At 40.5% G+C, this 18,000-nt stretch overlaps 1 protein-coding gene across 1 annotated transcript in view; it reads left to right on the top strand.

Annotated features, from left to right (window-relative positions):
• Positions 1 to 18,000, top strand: part of Dnah9 (dynein axonemal heavy chain 9) — a 333,710-nt gene that overhangs the window by 176,503 nt on the left and 139,207 nt on the right. The window contains exons 40-43 of the mRNA XM_021178488.1: positions 1,061 to 1,163; positions 1,643 to 1,882; positions 10,259 to 10,420; positions 15,000 to 15,196. Of these exons, the coding sequence (XP_021034147.1) occupies positions 1,061 to 1,163; positions 1,643 to 1,882; positions 10,259 to 10,420; positions 15,000 to 15,196 (702 nt within the window). The remainder of the gene's footprint in view (positions 1 to 1,060; positions 1,164 to 1,642; positions 1,883 to 10,258; positions 10,421 to 14,999; positions 15,197 to 18,000) is intronic.

The raw sequence follows: 18,000 nt of genomic DNA, 5'->3' as shown, positions 1-18,000 counted from the left end.
TTGTTTATATACTGGATTACGTTGATGGATTTCCGTATATTGAACCATCCCTGCATCCCTGGGATGAAACCTACTTGGTCAGGATGGATGATTCTATGGCTAGTCTCTCTTCTGTGTGTAACTAAATTTCCCTCTCTGTTCTTGCTTTTTGCCTAGTCTCCAACTCGTTCCTCAATGCATTCTTCTTTGATTACTCCCCCTGCCCCTCAAATTTCTGAACTATTCCTAGAAACCTATTAACTATTTCTGTGGGATCCAAGAGACCCTATTGGAGAGAGGTCTTTCTTTTCTCTGCAGTTCTAATGTAGGAGTGCTGGCTACCATTGCTTTCTGGGCAGCCATATCCCCCTGAGTTTCTTCTTTTCTGTGAGTCCTCTTCTCTGTGCTCTCCTCCTGGACTGTTTCTGTAGATATTGGAATTCTTGTGATTTTGTCTTGGGCTATTATTTCTTCTTAATCTTTCAGTAAATCTCGATTTCAACTTTTTTCTGTAATCACCTATGGTGGTTTGAATGTGAATGAACCGCAGAGGCTCATATGTTTAGATGTGTAGTCTCCAGTTGGTTGAACTGTTTAAGGAAGGATTAGGAGGTGTGGCCTCATTGGAGAAAATGTGTCACTGAGATTGGGCTTTACAGTTTCAAAATACACATGCTATTCTCCAGCACACTCACTGCTTCAGGTGGTGGATTAAGATGTGAATGCTCAGCCATCCCTTCTCTCTGCCATCACAGACTCTAACCATCTGAGCCCATAAGCCAAGTAAAAGACTCTCTTTTATAAATGTTCTTGATCGTGGGTGTATTATCACAGGGACAGAAACGTAGGTAAGACACAACCAAGCATGTGAATGATGGAAATTGTCCTGCCTCACCGTGAGGAAGTGCTGCTTGCCTTTGCCCTCACATGCAACTCTCACTGTAAGTTTATTTTGTTTTGTGTAGAGACAATGCCACTCTGTAGCCCAGGCTGCACTCATACTCACAGCTTCCTGTCTTCTGAGTACCTGGGTTATGAATGCACACCACCACAGGTGACTCACTGGAGGCCTCTATTTCAGGTATGATCGGAACAAGCTGTCTCTGAAGGAGATCATGAATGTACAGTACATCTCCTGTATGAACCCCACTGCAGGCAGCTTTACCATCAACCCAAGGCTTCAGGTACAGAAGGAGGCAGGAATGGGTGTTAGCTCTGAGTTCTAATGCTATCTCTCTGGGCTGATGGCCTTTGATTACTAGTGGTAACTGGCCTTCCCTCTACTAGCCTACTAAAGTAGCAAACCAACTTGTATCTCTCAGATAAGAAAGAAACCTCAGCATCATAAGGATCTATAGTGAGAGGGGCTCACAGAGTTTGCACAACTCAACTCCCTCATTCTTAATAGAAGAGACTTCTGGTTGATGGAATTACCTTCCCAAGGGCATACAGACACATAGTGTCAACTCAGATTTGGACTCAAATTCTTTCCCCATCTTTGATCAAAGCTTCAATGTCATTATCCTCCCAGTCACTTCATGTTCAATCTAAACTTTGATGGTGAATCTTTGATCACTGTCCCTAGCCTAGAGCAGTGATCTTCACTGGGTGAAAAGAGACATCCAGCTCACTCCTCTCCCTCATGCCTTGTTTTCTCCTGCAGCGCCACTTCAGCGTGTTTGCCCTCTGCTTCCCAGGAGCTGATGCCCTCTCTTCCATCTATAGCACCATCTTGACCCATCATCTGAAGCTTGGAAACTTTCCCACCACCCTGCAGAAATCCATCCCTCCTCTGATCAACCTGGCTGTCACCTTACATCAGAAAATTGCCACCACGTTTCTGCCCACAGCAATCAAATTTCACTACATCTTCAATCTCAGAGATTTTGCCAATATTTTCCAAGTAAGTTCATGAGATACTATGAAATATTAAAGATGATTCATAGGTTCCTATTCTTAACCAAATAAAGAGGTGAGTGACAAACCTCTTTCAACAAAGACAAGAAGTGTATGGAGTTGGGATCATAAGTAGGTACAGAGTGTCATGTTATCTGTGGGAATACTTCAACAAAACAAAGTTTTATTTTGAAACTATACTATATCTCAGTAAAAAGCACACATTCCTCAGTTGGTTTCTTTGTTCCAAGGCTTAACACTGGCGAGACAATGCTATATTATTTAGTGTACTCCTAATATGGAGTAGAAAGTGAATGGAGAAGAAAGTGAAAGAAGATCAACAAGAAAGAAAGAGAAAAGATAATGAAAGGGAGTCCTAAGAGAAGGAGGAAAGGGGAAAGAAGAGAAAATAAAAATAAGAGGGGGGAGAAGAAGAGTAACTATTTTAAATCCCCTCCATCACTTGTGGTACTCTTCGTATTCATGATGAAAAAGAATGTCTCCCAAGCCACACAAGTTAGAAAACGTATTATAATATTCCTAAATGTCCTTTTTCATCTTCTGATACAGCCTCAGCCCTACAAGTCCAGGTTCATTTCCAGATCAAATCTGTTTCAGATAGTCTAGACTGGTCTCCCACTTGAGAACTACCTGCCACAGCTAGTTGGAGGCCAGACTAGACTACACAATTAGATCTTACCTCAAAAATATCGAAAGCAAAAACCCCACTACCCTGTAAATTGCTGAGGTTCCCAGACCATGGCAAAGTATGTGCTTACTCACAATTAGCTCTTATATTTTGAACACTAGAGACATTGCTTATATCACAAACCCATGCTTAGACTCACTGTAATGTGATGGAGCCTAGATATTACTATCTACATTTCCTAAATGAAAATCAGTTTATATTGCTCTTCAGTGGCAGCATTGAGGAGAACTGGTAAACCACCCCTTATCAGAAGTAGCCTTGCTTAGGGTCTTGATGGGACATTTGCCTTGTCATTTAGATATTTTGAAACCCATGCCTCACCCCAATACTTTGGAATAGATGGTTTCTCTAGTTGGTTTTATCAAGTCTGACACAAACCTAAATGTATATGGGAAAAGAGAATATTTAATTGAGAAAATGCCTCCATAAAATTGGCCTGTGGACAAATCTGAGAGGCATTTTCTTGATTAATAATCGATGTGGGAAGTCCAGCCCACCATAGGTAGTGCAATCCCTTAGTTGTATAAGAAAGTAAGATAAACAAGCCATGGGGAGCAAGCCTGCAAGAAACATTCCTCTATGACCTCCTTATTGGTTCCTGCTCCTAAGCTCCTGCCTTGAGTTCCTCCCTAATTCCCTCAAGCATTCAGCAAGGAAAAATAAACTCATGTCTGCCTGAGTTGCTTTTGATCATGGTATTTTACCATAGCAGTAGAAACTCTACCCCAAGGCAGATATTATTCCCTCCATTCAGTAGAGGCTTGATGAAGTTACTAGTTAGGAAATAAGGAAATGAATACAGGCACAGAGAGACAAAAGCAGAAGGTGATACTAACAGAATAACAAAACAGTTAGAAGTGGGTGGGAAGAACAGTGGCAGGCAGTGAGGAGGCAAAAGATGAGACTACAAGATAATTTGAGACCTGAAGAGTGGCCCTTGTAAAAGGTTTCACTTTAGTGTATAATATTTACCAAGCACAGAACTTAGCCTTTACACTCAACTCATTTAATCCTCTCCACACCCATAAAAGGTAAAATACTGACCACAGTCAACTGCCTTTAATCTTGCATTCCACAGAGCTAGATTCAACTGACTATAGGTTGAAAATACTCTGAAAACTTGGATCTTTACACAACATATTATTTTCTTCCTGATCAGTGTTCCACTAATAGTATACTATATAACAACTATTGACTTTATCAACTTCATTAGCTGTTATAGATTATTTAGACATGGTTGAAGGTATACAGAAGGATCTGTGTAGGCTATGTGCTTAGACTACTGTATTTTACATAAATATCTGAGCTTTCACAGTTTATGAAGCTCAAGAGCATCCTAGAGCCAGTGCCCCATGGGTCCACAGGGATGTCTCTATTTCCATTAAAAAATTATACAATTGTCAGTTTCTATAAGTAACTTAGAGTCACAAAATGCCTTAAAGAAAGTGGATACTCTATTTCAACCTTAATTGTGTAATGGATGTAAAGAAGAATTAGAAAGGGGAGAGATGCCAGAATGGAGGCTGAATCTCTTGTTCTCCTGGGCTGCCTTTGCATAACTCAAGGAGCCTGAGTGACAACACCTTGGGTTCTGTATCTCAGCCTGGCCTCTTGGCAGCCTATCAGCTGTCAGCCAGCTGCCATAGCATTGAGAAGTACATTCCTCATTGGGGTGCTGCCTCCTTTGACTCCAGCTGCCCATGTTCCCCCAGAGGACAGCTTCAAGTTCAGACTTTGACCACTGCCTCCTGTTTTCTTCTTGGCAGATTGTCTGAAGGCCTGATGCAAGACATTAGAGGGTTAATTGAGCAGCCAATTGGAGAAATAGCCTTCCTGTAGAACCTGGCTCATTTCAAGCCTTTATATCTTTTCCCTCTATCCATTGAAATCACAGTAGGATTTGGTGGGCTGTGGTCACACAAATCATGAACCCATTCTCCCTGCTCAGGGCAGCGTAGAACAAGTTAAGACAGTGCACAATTTGCCCTTGACGTGTTCACAGCTGCTGAGAACTTTATTGCTAATCAGTGTGACAGTGACTGTAGCAGGAACTATAAAGGTCAAGAAATAATGCCCCTCACTGTCAAGTGCCAAACCTCAGAAGCCAGGACCCCCAAATGGCACTTTATCTCACACCCCACATCTTTATTTATCTGAGGTGGATACCTCTGAGAGTTAATGAGGAGAAAGAGGGCAAGGTACACATCTGGTTAGGGCCACAGGAATTTACTCTTCTTTATTTTTTTCTTTAAATTCTTTTTTATACTCTATGGAAGTACAACATTCAGGCAAAAGGGCACACAGGTCCCAAATATCTGGCTTGGTTAATTATCACAAGTGACCACACCTTATAATCATACCTTGCTCAAGAACTGGAACACACCACCGCCCCATGCAAAGGTTTTCATTGACTCTTTCCTCTGCCTTCCAGCATCAATATTGTCCAGACTTCTAACTTCACACATTGTTCTGGCCTAGTTTTAAACTTTGTAACAATAAAATTTGAGTGAATGTTACTAATTCATTCAACATTTCTTTCATTGTTTGTTTCTTTAGTGGTATTGTTGGATTTAAAAGTACCATTCAAGGCAGGATGAGATAGTCTATAGGCCATCAAGTCTAGCATTGTGAACAAAGACACCAAAGATCTCTATGAGCTGGAGGCCAGCAAGGTCTACATAGCAAGTTGAACTATACAATGAGACCCTGTCTCAAAATCAAACAAACAAGAGTTACATTTATATTTCTTTCCAACCTTTAATTTTATTTTTATTTGTGTGTGTGTGTGTGTGTTTCTCCAACTTCTAGTAGAGTTTTAAAGAGGAGCGCTGAGAGCAGAATCTTTCACACTCCTAATTTCTCAGGGAGAAATGCTTGAACAGCTCAGCAATACAGTGTTTTCCATAGGTTTCTGAAGGTTCTCTTCGCTGTGTGTTAGATGATGTTTCTATAATTTATTGAGTTATATTCATAACTATGCATAACAACTTAACAAATTCATTTTCTGATTGAAATAATTAAGTCTTGTTTTTTTCTTTAGGCTGATACTATGCTAAATTATGTTAATAGTTTAGAATCATAAGTCAACTACCCTTGTATTCCTGCAGTAACTTGGTTACTACCTGTACCCTTCCCTAGGATTCAGCTTTCTAACTTACATAATCTCTACATTTGAATTGCTAAATCTCCTTTCTTGCCAACCTAAGGTTCTAAAATCTAAATAAAATGCCTTGGAAGCTCCTCCATTTTTTTCTACTTCTGGAAGATTTTGTGAAACATTGCATCATACCTTCCGCGCGGCGGGTTGACAGCCACCTAGAGTTTTCTTTGCAGAAGGTTGAAATTATTAATTCAGTTTTCGATATACATAGCACTACTACATTTTATATCATATATTTACCACAATATCATTTAAAAATAGGCAAAAAAAATCCTGTTGACCTTATACTGTCTTTAAAGGCTTTCTGCAGGCAGAATTCTGGCTCTCCGAGGAACTGTCTCCCCCACCCCCACCCCCAAACCTTCGTCTGGGTAGTGACAGCCTGCCTTGTATACAGTAGGCTTCATGACCACAGCCACAGTTACCTGTGGCATTCATTTTCTCTGTGTTACTTCTGCAAAGAAGTTATCCATTGCCAGTCCTTGTTTTTGTTTTTTAATGAAAATTGAAAGAATCCAACATTCAACTTTATTGACTGTTTGGGTTTGATGCTTGTTTTTTTTTTCAAATATATATTGCTAATATTTACTCTTTTATTTGTTGCTTTCCTATTTAACTTGGACATGGGATTCCTTTAGTTTATTTTCTCATATATTGACAGAGTTTCTTACCTCAATAACTGTCCTCCGAACTCTTCTATAGTGTTCAGTTTATGGTTATACATTTTCCTCTGACTTCACTTGCAACGTTCAGGCTTTCCCAGGTTGCATGGCTCATGGCTTAAAATCTTCAGTGTAGCATTCATTCTCAAACGTTTAGAAGTTTTGGGGTTTTTTTTTTTAATTGATAACTACTTAATTTCAGCAAATTCCATGTGATTTCATTCAAGTGAAATTTATTGAGATTTGCCATTGTTCAAACAATACCATTAACATGCAGTTTTGAGAAATGTGTTCTCAGACATCAGGTATAGTTTAATCAATACATCAATTAGTACAGAGTTTTAAATCATGTAACTTAAGTTTAATACATTTTACTGATACTGACTTTTTTTTAAAAAAAAAATCTACATGTTCTATAAGCCTTTGAGAAAGATTTGTGAAAATCTCCCAAGTGGTATGGACATATGGACATATCTGCTTCTCCTTTTCTTCCTATTCATTTTTTACACTAATAAAGTTATATTGACAAAAAATAGAAATTTAAACAACTCTATTTTCTCACATATATGTGAGTATACTTACAACTAGCCCACCTTCTTGAACTGTTGCTCATATATTAAATGTACTTCTTTACCTCCAAAATTAGCCCTTGCTTTAAAGTTAACTTTGTCTGGTGATAGCACGACTAATCCATATTTCTTTAGTCTTCAATTTTACTTGTCCATTGGTGTCCAGAGGACACTGGACCATGATCCCTCATCTTTATGAAAATCTATAGAGGTTCAGGTCCTTTATATGAAATATCAGAGGAATTTTATTGTTTTTTTTTTTTATCTTTTATCCAATTCTGGAAATTGAGCCAAAGCCTCAAGCATAATACACAAATCTTCTAACCTCTGCCCATTCCGTTGGAACTTGATGTAACTTGCACACATCACCCCCTTCAGATAATCTTTAGGTTACCCAAAATACCTAACATAATCTCGTTGTTACTTAGGTAGTTGTGATTGTTTGTTATTTAGAGATGAATTGTATACATGTGATGCAGACGTAGTCCTTTCTGAATATTTGTTATCCAAGATTGGCTGGACCATGGGTGGAGAACCCATGGTTAGGAACGGCTTCTTTTTGTTTCATGCTCAGATTTCCTATATTCTTGTGCTTGAGAATAAATATAAGTGCTAGCTATACATTCGACTTTTAGAAAGCACGCTTGGCAGTTGTGCCTTTTCAGAATACTGTCCATTTGCTCATGCTGTCATACCCAGTCATGCATTTGAGGGTGAGGCGTCCTATGTTACTTTTATATGTTTCGTCCATTGTTTCCTTTCCCTCCCTTCTTGAATTCTGTGGAATTTTTGTGTATTTCTGCTGTTTTATTTTCTCCTTTCAAGATATACATTTTATTTGCTATTCCTCTAGTGAATGCTGTATCAATCAGAATTTTATGAAATGCGTTTATTCAGTCTGATACCTAGATCTTCATGAATTGGGCCCCTCTGTCTCTCTCTATTTCTCTCTCTCTCTCTATCCTACTCTTGCTCTCCTTCTCTCTGTTTCTTTCTTTCTTCCATCATCATTATCATCATCATCACCATCATCATCATCATCTGACTTTTTTGAGACAGGGTTGCCCTGGCTGTCCTGGAATTCACTCTATAGAACAAGTTAGCCTTAAACTCAGAAATCTGCCACTGCCTCCCGAATGCTTGGATTAAAAGCATTTGCCACTACCACCCAGCTGCTTCTTTTTCTTGTCTTCTTGGTTTCAGTCATTCAGTCTTATTGGTCCTGATGTTCCTCATAAGATTTTTTGATTATGCAGTTCTGATTGGTTTATTATGGGCAGATACTTCAAGGGCTAGATGATGATGCTTTTCTTTGGCAGGTACACATTTCTGCTTGTCTGTGCATCACTGAAGACCACAGTGATCACACCTCAGCTTCCACCTCTGTAAGACCTGACCACAACCGTTTGCCTCCCCCACCCCATGGATTTTAAGCATGGTTCTCCTTATTTGTAAACTTGTATCCAGTTTTTTATCCTCCCGTCCTTACTCCGTGAGACAAGACAGGATCATGCAAGATTTTAGCCTCTCCCTGTCTCCATCTTTTCCTTGGCCTAACTTATATCCATAGTTGGTGAACCGATAGAAGTCTCAAGAGGAAAAGTGGTATTAGTTATTTGATTCATTTCTCTGGCATCTTATCCCCTCAAGTCTTCATTATCTTGGTTATTTTCTAGGTAATGACTGAAAATAGGAAGCTTTAAAATACCTTGTCTGGCTTTTCTTGTCGATTTTAGAGGGTTTAGCCATGATCAGCTAGTCAGTCATTACTAAAACAAATCTTGATGAAAGATTTTTTTTTTTTGCTATGCCATATGACAATGTGTAGAAGATTTAATACTAGCCCACTCTTTGTTTTAATAAAAAATAATTTTGAGGAGCTAAAGAGTGGTTTAAAAGCATGTATTGTTCCTGAGTTCAGGTTCCAGCACTCATGGTAGGGAGTTCACAGCTTTCCATAAACCCTGATCCAGGGGATTTGGCATCTCTGAACTCTGGGCACCTGAACTTATGTCCACATTCTCATACTCAGATATACACACATTCACGCAACTTGAAAATAAATCTTTCAAAAGGAGAATCCATTGTAAATCTCTGTCAGGCAGCATTCTAGGCACTGGTTATACAATGACAAGAGTCAGCTGCAATCACTGAAATCCATCTGCTTCCCTTTGAGACAGTTATGACTTGCAGTAAAAGAACTTGGAGAAAAAAATAATAAGCTGAAGAGCTAGTAATTCCTCAGTTTTAGAGATTTATACAGAAAGACCATGTGGGACATATTAGAGGTCATTGGTGCTGTTGATCAGGGGAGGGGACGCTTGTAAGTTTTCCACAAAGGCATTGGAATGAAATTATGGCAGATGAGCAGAGGGAACAATGAAGGAAGAATGGGGTCCCAAAAGTGCACATGGTCAGAAACACAAACCTAAAAGTGGAAACTAGGTGTTTGGGACGTGACGATGAGGATGTTTGTAAAGAAGTAGACCATAGCAATGTTATAACCAGATGTTTGAATCATGTACATAAATCTGAGTATTCCTGTATGAACAGTAAGGAACCATTAAGTGACCCCATCTCCTCCAGGACAAGAAGGCAGCGAGAGTGAACCAGGTGATGTGTTCAAAGCTAGATAGAGGACCCCTGAGGTTGTTAACTCTGCCTCCATTTGCTTTTTCATTTAAAGCAGATGTTCACTTGTAGGCTAATAATAGGAAAGAGAGGTGACAGATTAACATCTCTGTAACACATAAGATGATAACTCAGTAAAGATGAACATATTGGCTGCTGACCTGTAAACGATAGCTATTCCTCTCTTATCATCTGTCATTGTTCTGATTTCATGTGTTTAATCATTACCAAAATCAATTTGCAAAGCAAATCTTGTAGGAATGAAATATGACTTGTCTTTCTGACAAAACTTGTCAACATTTCAAGTCTCCCCCCTCACTGTAACAAACTTCTTAGTGAGATAATTCCGAGGTGCCATCCCAGGTTAGACATAATACTCTAGGACAGCAATTCTATATCTATGGATCCCTATCCCTTTGGTACACCTCTATCTTGAAAAATACTTACATTACATTTCATAATAATAGCAGAATTACAGCTACAAAGTAGCAATGAAAATAATTTGATGGTTGGGTGCTCACCCCAACATGAAGAACTGTATTAAAAGGTCACAGCATTAGGAAAGTCGAGATCTACTGATCTAAAAAGTTCTTTTAGGTGTTGTAGTTCTGAGATGTTGTTAACATCATTTGCTATCTGTTCTCCTGTCAAGGGCATTCTTTTCTCCTCCGTGGAATGTGTAAAGTCCACACAGGACCTAGTGAAACTCTATCTGCACGAGTCAAGTCGGGTTTACCGGGATAAGATGGTGGAAGAAAAGGATTTCAATCTTTTTGACAAAATCCAAACAGAATTCCTCAAGAAAAATTTTGATGTAAGTATTGCCTGTGCTCTTTCTATATTTGAAAAATAATGAGGACCATGCAGGTGATCACCCAAACCACCCTAGTCCATGAAGTCAGGGAAAGCCAGAGATTGAGTTACAAAACGAAATTCTATCATGACTTTGCCTAGTCAAAAAAAAAAAAAATGATGGGCAAGACACCATTTATTCACATATTTCACATCTATGGATCCCTAGAAAGCATCTGATCCAAAGGCGTATATAATATTGAGGTTCTTTCTAGCTCCCCAGGTGACATCTTGCATGGTGTTCAGCACCCTGAGATTGTGAGACCCCATCACTCTCATGATAGCCATTTTGAGAATGTTAAAAACTGGAAATGTGGAATAATTCTGAAACTCAAAGCATTTATAATTATTCTGGACAGTAGGTGTTTATATTAATGACTGAAACTGTATTTTCCTGTCCAAAAATTAGAGAAAAGGACTTCTGGTGATTGTTCTCTCATTGGCTCCTCCTCCCCCTCTTCCTCCTCCTCTTCTTCCTCCTCCTCTTCTTCCTCCTCCTCTTCCTCTTCTCCCCTTCCTTTTTCTCCTCAATCTTCCTTTTCTATGAGACAAGATTTTGCCGTACAACTAAACTGTCCTTGATCCACTCTGTATCACTATGTGTCACTATGCAGCCCAAGCTAGCCTTGCACCCTTGGTTCTCCTGCCTCCACTTCCTTGCACATGGGATGGCAAGCATACACCACCATGTGATCCTCTTTTCCGATACCCCATAGTTCTGTGACTGTGATTCTTAGCATATACTCTTCTACATAGCTTGAAAGAAGTCTTGACAGGAACAGAGGAGAGGGGCTTCATATTGCATCTCTGCCTTGGAAACTCACAGTGCATTTAATGCTTGAATCTAGAAATCGGGAATCTTCCTAATTCACACACCATTTTGCAAACACATTGCACCCTGAAACTCATTTGCCTTTGTCAAGAGCTCCTAACTCACAGAGAGAATGTCACGTGGAATGTGCCTTGAGAAGTGTTGACACTGGAACACAGCCATTCCCAGCGAGAAAATTACCCAGCAACTAGCATAGAACGTTCTGTAGAGCTGCCATGTTTCTATCCTCTCTTGAACTGGAAAGAATCAAACCCTGTCTGTAATTATGCTATTCTCCTCTCTCTCTCTCTCTCTCTCTCTCTCTCTATATATATATATATATATATATATATATATATACTCAGTGAATAAGCCTGTTCTCTGTCATTTTAGACATGGGTGTATTTGGAGCACAACATTACAAGCTGACAGTTTAAGATAGGGTATCTTCATTTGTTTGGTCTCTGTGAGGGGACTCCCAGTGATGGCAGGTACAGAGGTAGTTGGGGCAGCATGCTGAAAGATGCCTCAGGTTCACTTTTCAACATACTCTCAGAAGAGCTGACAGTTCATTGCCTGAAATTAGAATCATTAGCTTCAGAGAGCAGTGTGATATAACTACCTCTGTCTGGCCCCACCTTTTAAAGAGCCCACTGTCTATTACATGGCTAACTGGAGATCCAGCTGCCAACAGGTGAACCTTTGGGAGCAGCCCACACCCCTACTGCAGTACCTTCTCAGGATCAGCTGCATATTTTTCCCTGAGATGTGCACCTCTAAAGATGGTGCACATAATGTTCTAAAATAGTGATTCTAAACCTATGGGCCTCAAACCCATTGGCACCTCTAACTTTAAAAATATTTATATTATGATTCATAACAGTAGCAGAATTACAGTCATAAAGGGACAATGAAGATAACTTTATGGTTGGGGGGGGGTCATCACAGCATGAGGAATTTTATTAAAGGGTGACAGCGTTAGGAAAGTTGAGAACCACTGCTCTAGAAAGTTCTTTTAACTGTAGTACTTCTGACGCCATCCTAATTTACACATAACCCATCCCAGTAGCTTCCTTTTGGCTGGCTCTTTTCAAGGTAAACACCCTCACTTCTACTTTCCTTGTTATTTTTATGGGGCCTGGCGTTCAGATCTCTCACATCTTAGATGGTCCCCTGTGAGAACTGCAGAGTTAGCCAATTTGTGTACTTTAAAGTTAACTTTGCAAGTAAGCCTTGTCTTTATGAGTTGATCTGCGCTGGAACTTTAAAGTCACAACACTTGGTTTTTGAAGTACAGATCTTTATGTGGTTTGATGAAAAGGCTCACATCATTTGATCAGAGACCAAATTATAGTTCACACAGCCATTATTCTAACTAACAACACTTGTGAAGACAGCTAAAGCCCCTTGCCTGCACATATCCTAGCACTGGTATCAGGACAAAATTGCCTGATTCTTCCCAAAGTGATTAAGTTCCTTTATAAAAGTCTGGAGCTCTCTGACTTGTAGCTTGCAGTGAAACACGGTATCACTGTTAAGGATGCTTTGATTCCCTATCAGGTGGCTTCCTCTCTCTCTTCTATACAACATGGCTCTGATCCTTAAACTGGAGACTTGTTTTGTTCATCAAAGGATCTTTGTAGACCAGGCTTCTCAAAACTACACTTTGCTTTCTCTCCTGATAGATCCTTAGTGTAAACTGACTCCCATCAGGATCAACCCAGTAGGTTAGCTTGTTCTCAAGAAGAACAACTAGATTTCTGCATTCCTTTCCTGTGCTTTCTTATTTGCTGTATTTATTCTATGGTGTGTGTGTGTGTGTGTGTGTGTGTGTGTGTGTGTGTGTTACCATATGCATGCCTGCTACCCTGGGAGGCTGGAAAAGGGCATTGGACCCCTGAAACTGGAGTTATAGGTGATTTGAGCCATCGTGTGGTTGCTGGGAATCAAAGCCGGGCCCTATAGAAGGGCTATCATGTCATCTCTCCAGACCTGTCCTATATAAGATAATGATTAACCTGATAAGACACCATGACCAAAAACAACTTGAGGCAAAAACATTTATTTCACTCACGGTTTCATGTTTTTCTATAGAACCCCAAAATACCAATGTAGGAGTAGCCCCACCCCCGTGGGCTGGGCCCTCTTACATCAATCACTAATTAGGAATATTTCCTAAAGGCTTCCCCTATAGTCTTATGGAATCATTTTCTCAACTGAGGCTCTCTCCTTTCTGATGACTCTAGCTTGAGACAAGTTAGACATAAAACTAGCCAGGATAGGACTCTTGCTATGACTTCTTAAACTAGACAAAGTAGCTCTTTTGCATTGCAATCCACCTATTCAAATGTCTGGGCAATTGTTCCTATCAACAAAGCCACAATATGATAGGGTTTTTAATTTAAATTTATTTATTTATTTTTACTTATTCATATTACATCCCACTTACTGGCTCTCTCTCTCTCTCTCTCTCTCTCTCTCGCTTGCTCGCTCGCTTTCTCTCTCTCTTGTTCTCTCTCTCTCTTGCTCTCTCTCTCTCTCTCTTGCTCTCTTTCTTGCTCTCTCTCTCTCACACACACACACACACACACACAGAGAGAGAGAGAGAGAGAGAGAGAGAGAGAGAGAGAATCCTCCCCCTATTCCCCTCCTGGATAGGATTTTTCATGGCCCTGAAAAGACCTTTAAAAGAGTCAGGGCAAATCTGAAAATCAGTCTTTTAGCCCTCTATTCTTTTTCTCAGACAACAGGCTTGGTTTTTCTCCTTTGTGTTTGGTAGATCTTGCCCAAGGAATTTATACGACTAACATGGCCATGATGTAGCTTTGGCAATGGACCCTACTGGTTACCAACATGGATTTTCTAATCTGAATTTTAGAAAGCCTTCCTGGGATACATTACTTCTATAATATTTCTTCCTACATGGAATCTTAATTATCTAGATTTTGACAAGCAAATAATTTACTCTTTGTCCTCTAATGCAAACTAACAATAGAAGCCTCTAAAATGCTTAGAGAATAAATTGTTAATAAAGAGATGAAGAGTTATCTCATCAACTAATTAATTAAATTGTACTAGTCATTATACAATGTGCTAATATTTGTCCTGGAGTAAGATTTGACAAACAGTAAGGCAGAATCCTTATGAAAGTGTTATAAACAGTTCATTCTACTCTAAATGTTATAATATTAGAAACAACCATATATACAAACCAGTAAATTAAGGATGGGGATCTACTAGTGTATTCTTCAGAAACCAAGTCTTCTCTCTGGATGGACCAACTTCACAAGAGCCAGGCTTTTTGAGGATTCTGTAGGTTAGGGAATAAGAACCATTAAAATGGCTGATGGGTAATTGAGGCCACTGGACAGTGATACACTGTATCCAACATTACCAAAGAAGGCCCTGCCCAGAGAACTCCAGCCATGACCTCATCTACTCTTCTAAACACAAAAAGATTCTTACAGTGCTTTAAAGGTGGATGCTCCTGACTTTCCACTTCCCACCATTAACCTATAAGAAATAACAAATGTTTATGAATCCCTGGAGCCAGTAAACCCATGGTAAAAGTCCACCTCTTGAGGAAGTGTCAAGAGAAAATTACAAAGAGGCATGGATGCTTAATTTTCATGAAGTATGTAGAGAGAGAAAGCAGCCATCTTGGTATCTCCATCATATAGGGTACCAGATGGGAATACAGAAGACCCTCATCCCTGTGTCTTCTCTCCAGGATAGTGAAGAGATGCTGAAGCAGACCCAGAGCCTGAACATGTATTGTCACTTTGCAAATGGCATTGGTGAGCCCAAGTACATGCCTGTGCAATCATGGGACCTTCTGAGTCAGACTCTGGTGGAAGCCCTGGAGAGCCACAACGAAGTGAATGCTGTGATGGACCTAGTTCTCTTTGAGGATGCCATACGTCACATGTGAGTGCATCTCTTCCCTGCCCCCCACCATGGTAGTTCTCGTTCCCAGGGTCAGGGGTTTCAATTCATTATTCCAAGTCACTTTTTCTGAAGCTTATAAATTAGTTCTTTGAGAATTTCATACAATGTATTTTGGCCAGATTCTCCCTCAACAACAATACAGTTTTATAAAGCCTGAAGGCAGCCACTGTTAGCCCTCAGTGAGGGTCAAGATGGCTGGGGGCAGTGCTACAGCTGCAGTTTCGCTAATAGGCATAGGGGGCAGTAGAACACAGGGTTCAGCTCCAACAGGCACGAGGAACCTATCTACACACACACACACACACACACACACACACACACACGTGCACATCAAAACTTAAATATTATTATGCATACTCTTTCTATTTAGTGTATCACTGGCAATAGTCACCAGCTCTCCCAGATAATTTACACTCACACAATGTGGCTCAGATCCAGCCTTTTACATTGTCCATTCTGAGTTCTACTTAGTGCTCATGGTGCCTTACAATATTCTTCCACCCTAACCAAGGTTCCCAGGGTCTTCACTGGTAAATTCTCACTGACACATGACTGGCCCCTGAGTCCAGGGAGGCAGTTTTTCTTTCCCACCCATCCCAAGGACCCCAGAGCTCAGAGATCGACGTGGCTCTTACTCTCATCCTCACTACAGTGTCACAATTTAAGCCATTTCTCCCTTTTAAAGGGGATATTTGTTTTTATGTGTTATGTGTATAAGGGTGCTGCCTGAATGTTTATATGTGGACTGTGTGCATGCCCAGTGCCTGTAGAGGCCAGAAGAGGACATCAGACCCCTTGGAACTGGGGTTACAAGTGGTTGTGAGCCATGACTGGGTACTAGGATTCAAATCCAGGTCCTCTGCAAGAATAGCAAGTGCTCTTAACCACTAAGCCATCTCTCCAGCCCCTCCCCTATTTCTCTTTCTAACCTTCCCAACATCCAGCCCTGACCATTCTATTCCCTACTCAATATGGCTCCTGTGACCTTAGCTACATTCCCCACCCCTCAAACACATATTCTTCCCCAGCATGTCTACTCTCAGTGATGTGCTCTCTTCTAGAGTCTAAATTGCAGGCATCTCTGTGACTCCCACATCCATCTTTCCCTTCTACTACCCTCCAAATGCTAGCTGTTCTTCAACTTCACCAAGACTTCCATTTATGGATGGGCCAGATGCTTTAATCATTCTCCTGGACCCATTTCCCTGTCACATCTTCTTGGTTAACAGATGGTTATCCCAATCCAGGATTCTCTAACTCTCCTGTCAGAGTGTCTGTGTGGGACCAAACACAACTCTTGTTAAACCACACTGTCACCTATTCCATTCCTCTCCCGATTTTTTAGGAAAATCCAGCAAACATGATGGTTAATGTTGCTTCATCTTTGTGGCCACATATCAGATAGACCCTAATTGTGGCTTGAAATCCTCCCTGCCTACTCTGGGAACTCCATTCCTGTTAGCTTCCTGAGATAACTGCTTGGATCTGATTGCCCTTTCTTCTCAATCTCTGTCATCCCTGCCTGGCCTTCAGTTACAGCTAGAGAGTGCACCTCTTATTTTACTGAGATAATAAAGTGACTAGAATAGAATGCCCATGCTCACCATGATGCACATTTCACCAACCTGAAAACCCCCTGCCTCACTGCCTCGAGCATTCCACGCACAAAGGCCAATCAGCCTTCCTGTTTCACCTCAAGAATCACCCTGTTCTTTCTGATGGCCAATCACACTACCTGTCATGGCGTCCCATCCCCTTTCATTGTCAAGGTAACTTTGTTTCTTCCTGTAGATATTTCCCTTCCCCTTCCTCCTTTCCCTTTACCCCATCACTAATTTCTGGGTCACATGTATCAGCATATGCAAACATTTTCACTTGTCAGAAATATAATAAGGTATTCATTAGTATGATCTCCATTTTCATCTACTGACCCCAATTTCTCTGCACCTCTGCACAACAGAACCCATCAAAAAGGCAGTTTATACCTGTCACCCTTTCTTGCCTCTTATTCTCTCTTCAACGGGCTCTTCTTGCCACAGGAACAAAGCAGCTCTCACTGTACCCATGGCGGACCTACCACTCACTCAGGTCAAATGCTCTGACCAGGTCCACACCTCATGCTCCTTGACCAAGAGCTGCGTCTCATGATTTTCCACTTTGTTTAACATCCACCCATCCCTCCATCTAACTTATGTCTATGCACTGCATAATATCTACACAGTTACCCTACTCAGCTTCCGGGAAGCACTCTGGCCTCACTCTGTACCTTCTTCTCTCTCTGGAAACGGACTGCCCCTCTGATAACTCCCTTCAACAGCAGATTCTGCTCTGTTCTTGCTGCAGTTTTTATACTGGATCTTTCACTGAACTTTGGAATAATCTTCATCCAACTTTTTCTTTTCCTCTTTGATTTTTTTTCTCTTCATGTGTATTTTTAGCATGTTTTTTTGTCCTCTTAGAATCACAATAGTTATAATTCACACAAACCTTGGATGTACTGCTTTTGTGTTCCAAATGCCTTATTAGTCCTCCAGAAAGAGAGGGAGAGAGAGCGAGAGAGAGAGAGAGAGAGAGAGAGAGAGAGAGAGAGATCTTCAAAGACTCGGCTTCCTCCAGCTGTGCTATGGGGCATTTTCAGCTTTTGTTTTTAATCTCTCAGAAATTCAGTGATAGGCTTAACACAGACAGTCTTGGTTTTCTGGCCCAGGAGTCCTCTAGAATATTGATCTTCTTTTTAAATTTTGTAATTTAAATTCAGAGTCCCTTGCCCTTGTCAGAGGTTG

The sequence above is a fragment of the Mus caroli genome, chromosome 11, assembly GCF_900094665.2.
Source record: "Mus caroli chromosome 11, CAROLI_EIJ_v1.1, whole genome shotgun sequence".
NCBI classification, from domain to species: Eukaryota; Metazoa; Chordata; class Mammalia; order Rodentia; family Muridae; genus Mus; species Mus caroli.
Note: the sequence above shows the minus strand (reverse complement) of the source record. Positions and strands in the feature narration are given on the sequence as shown.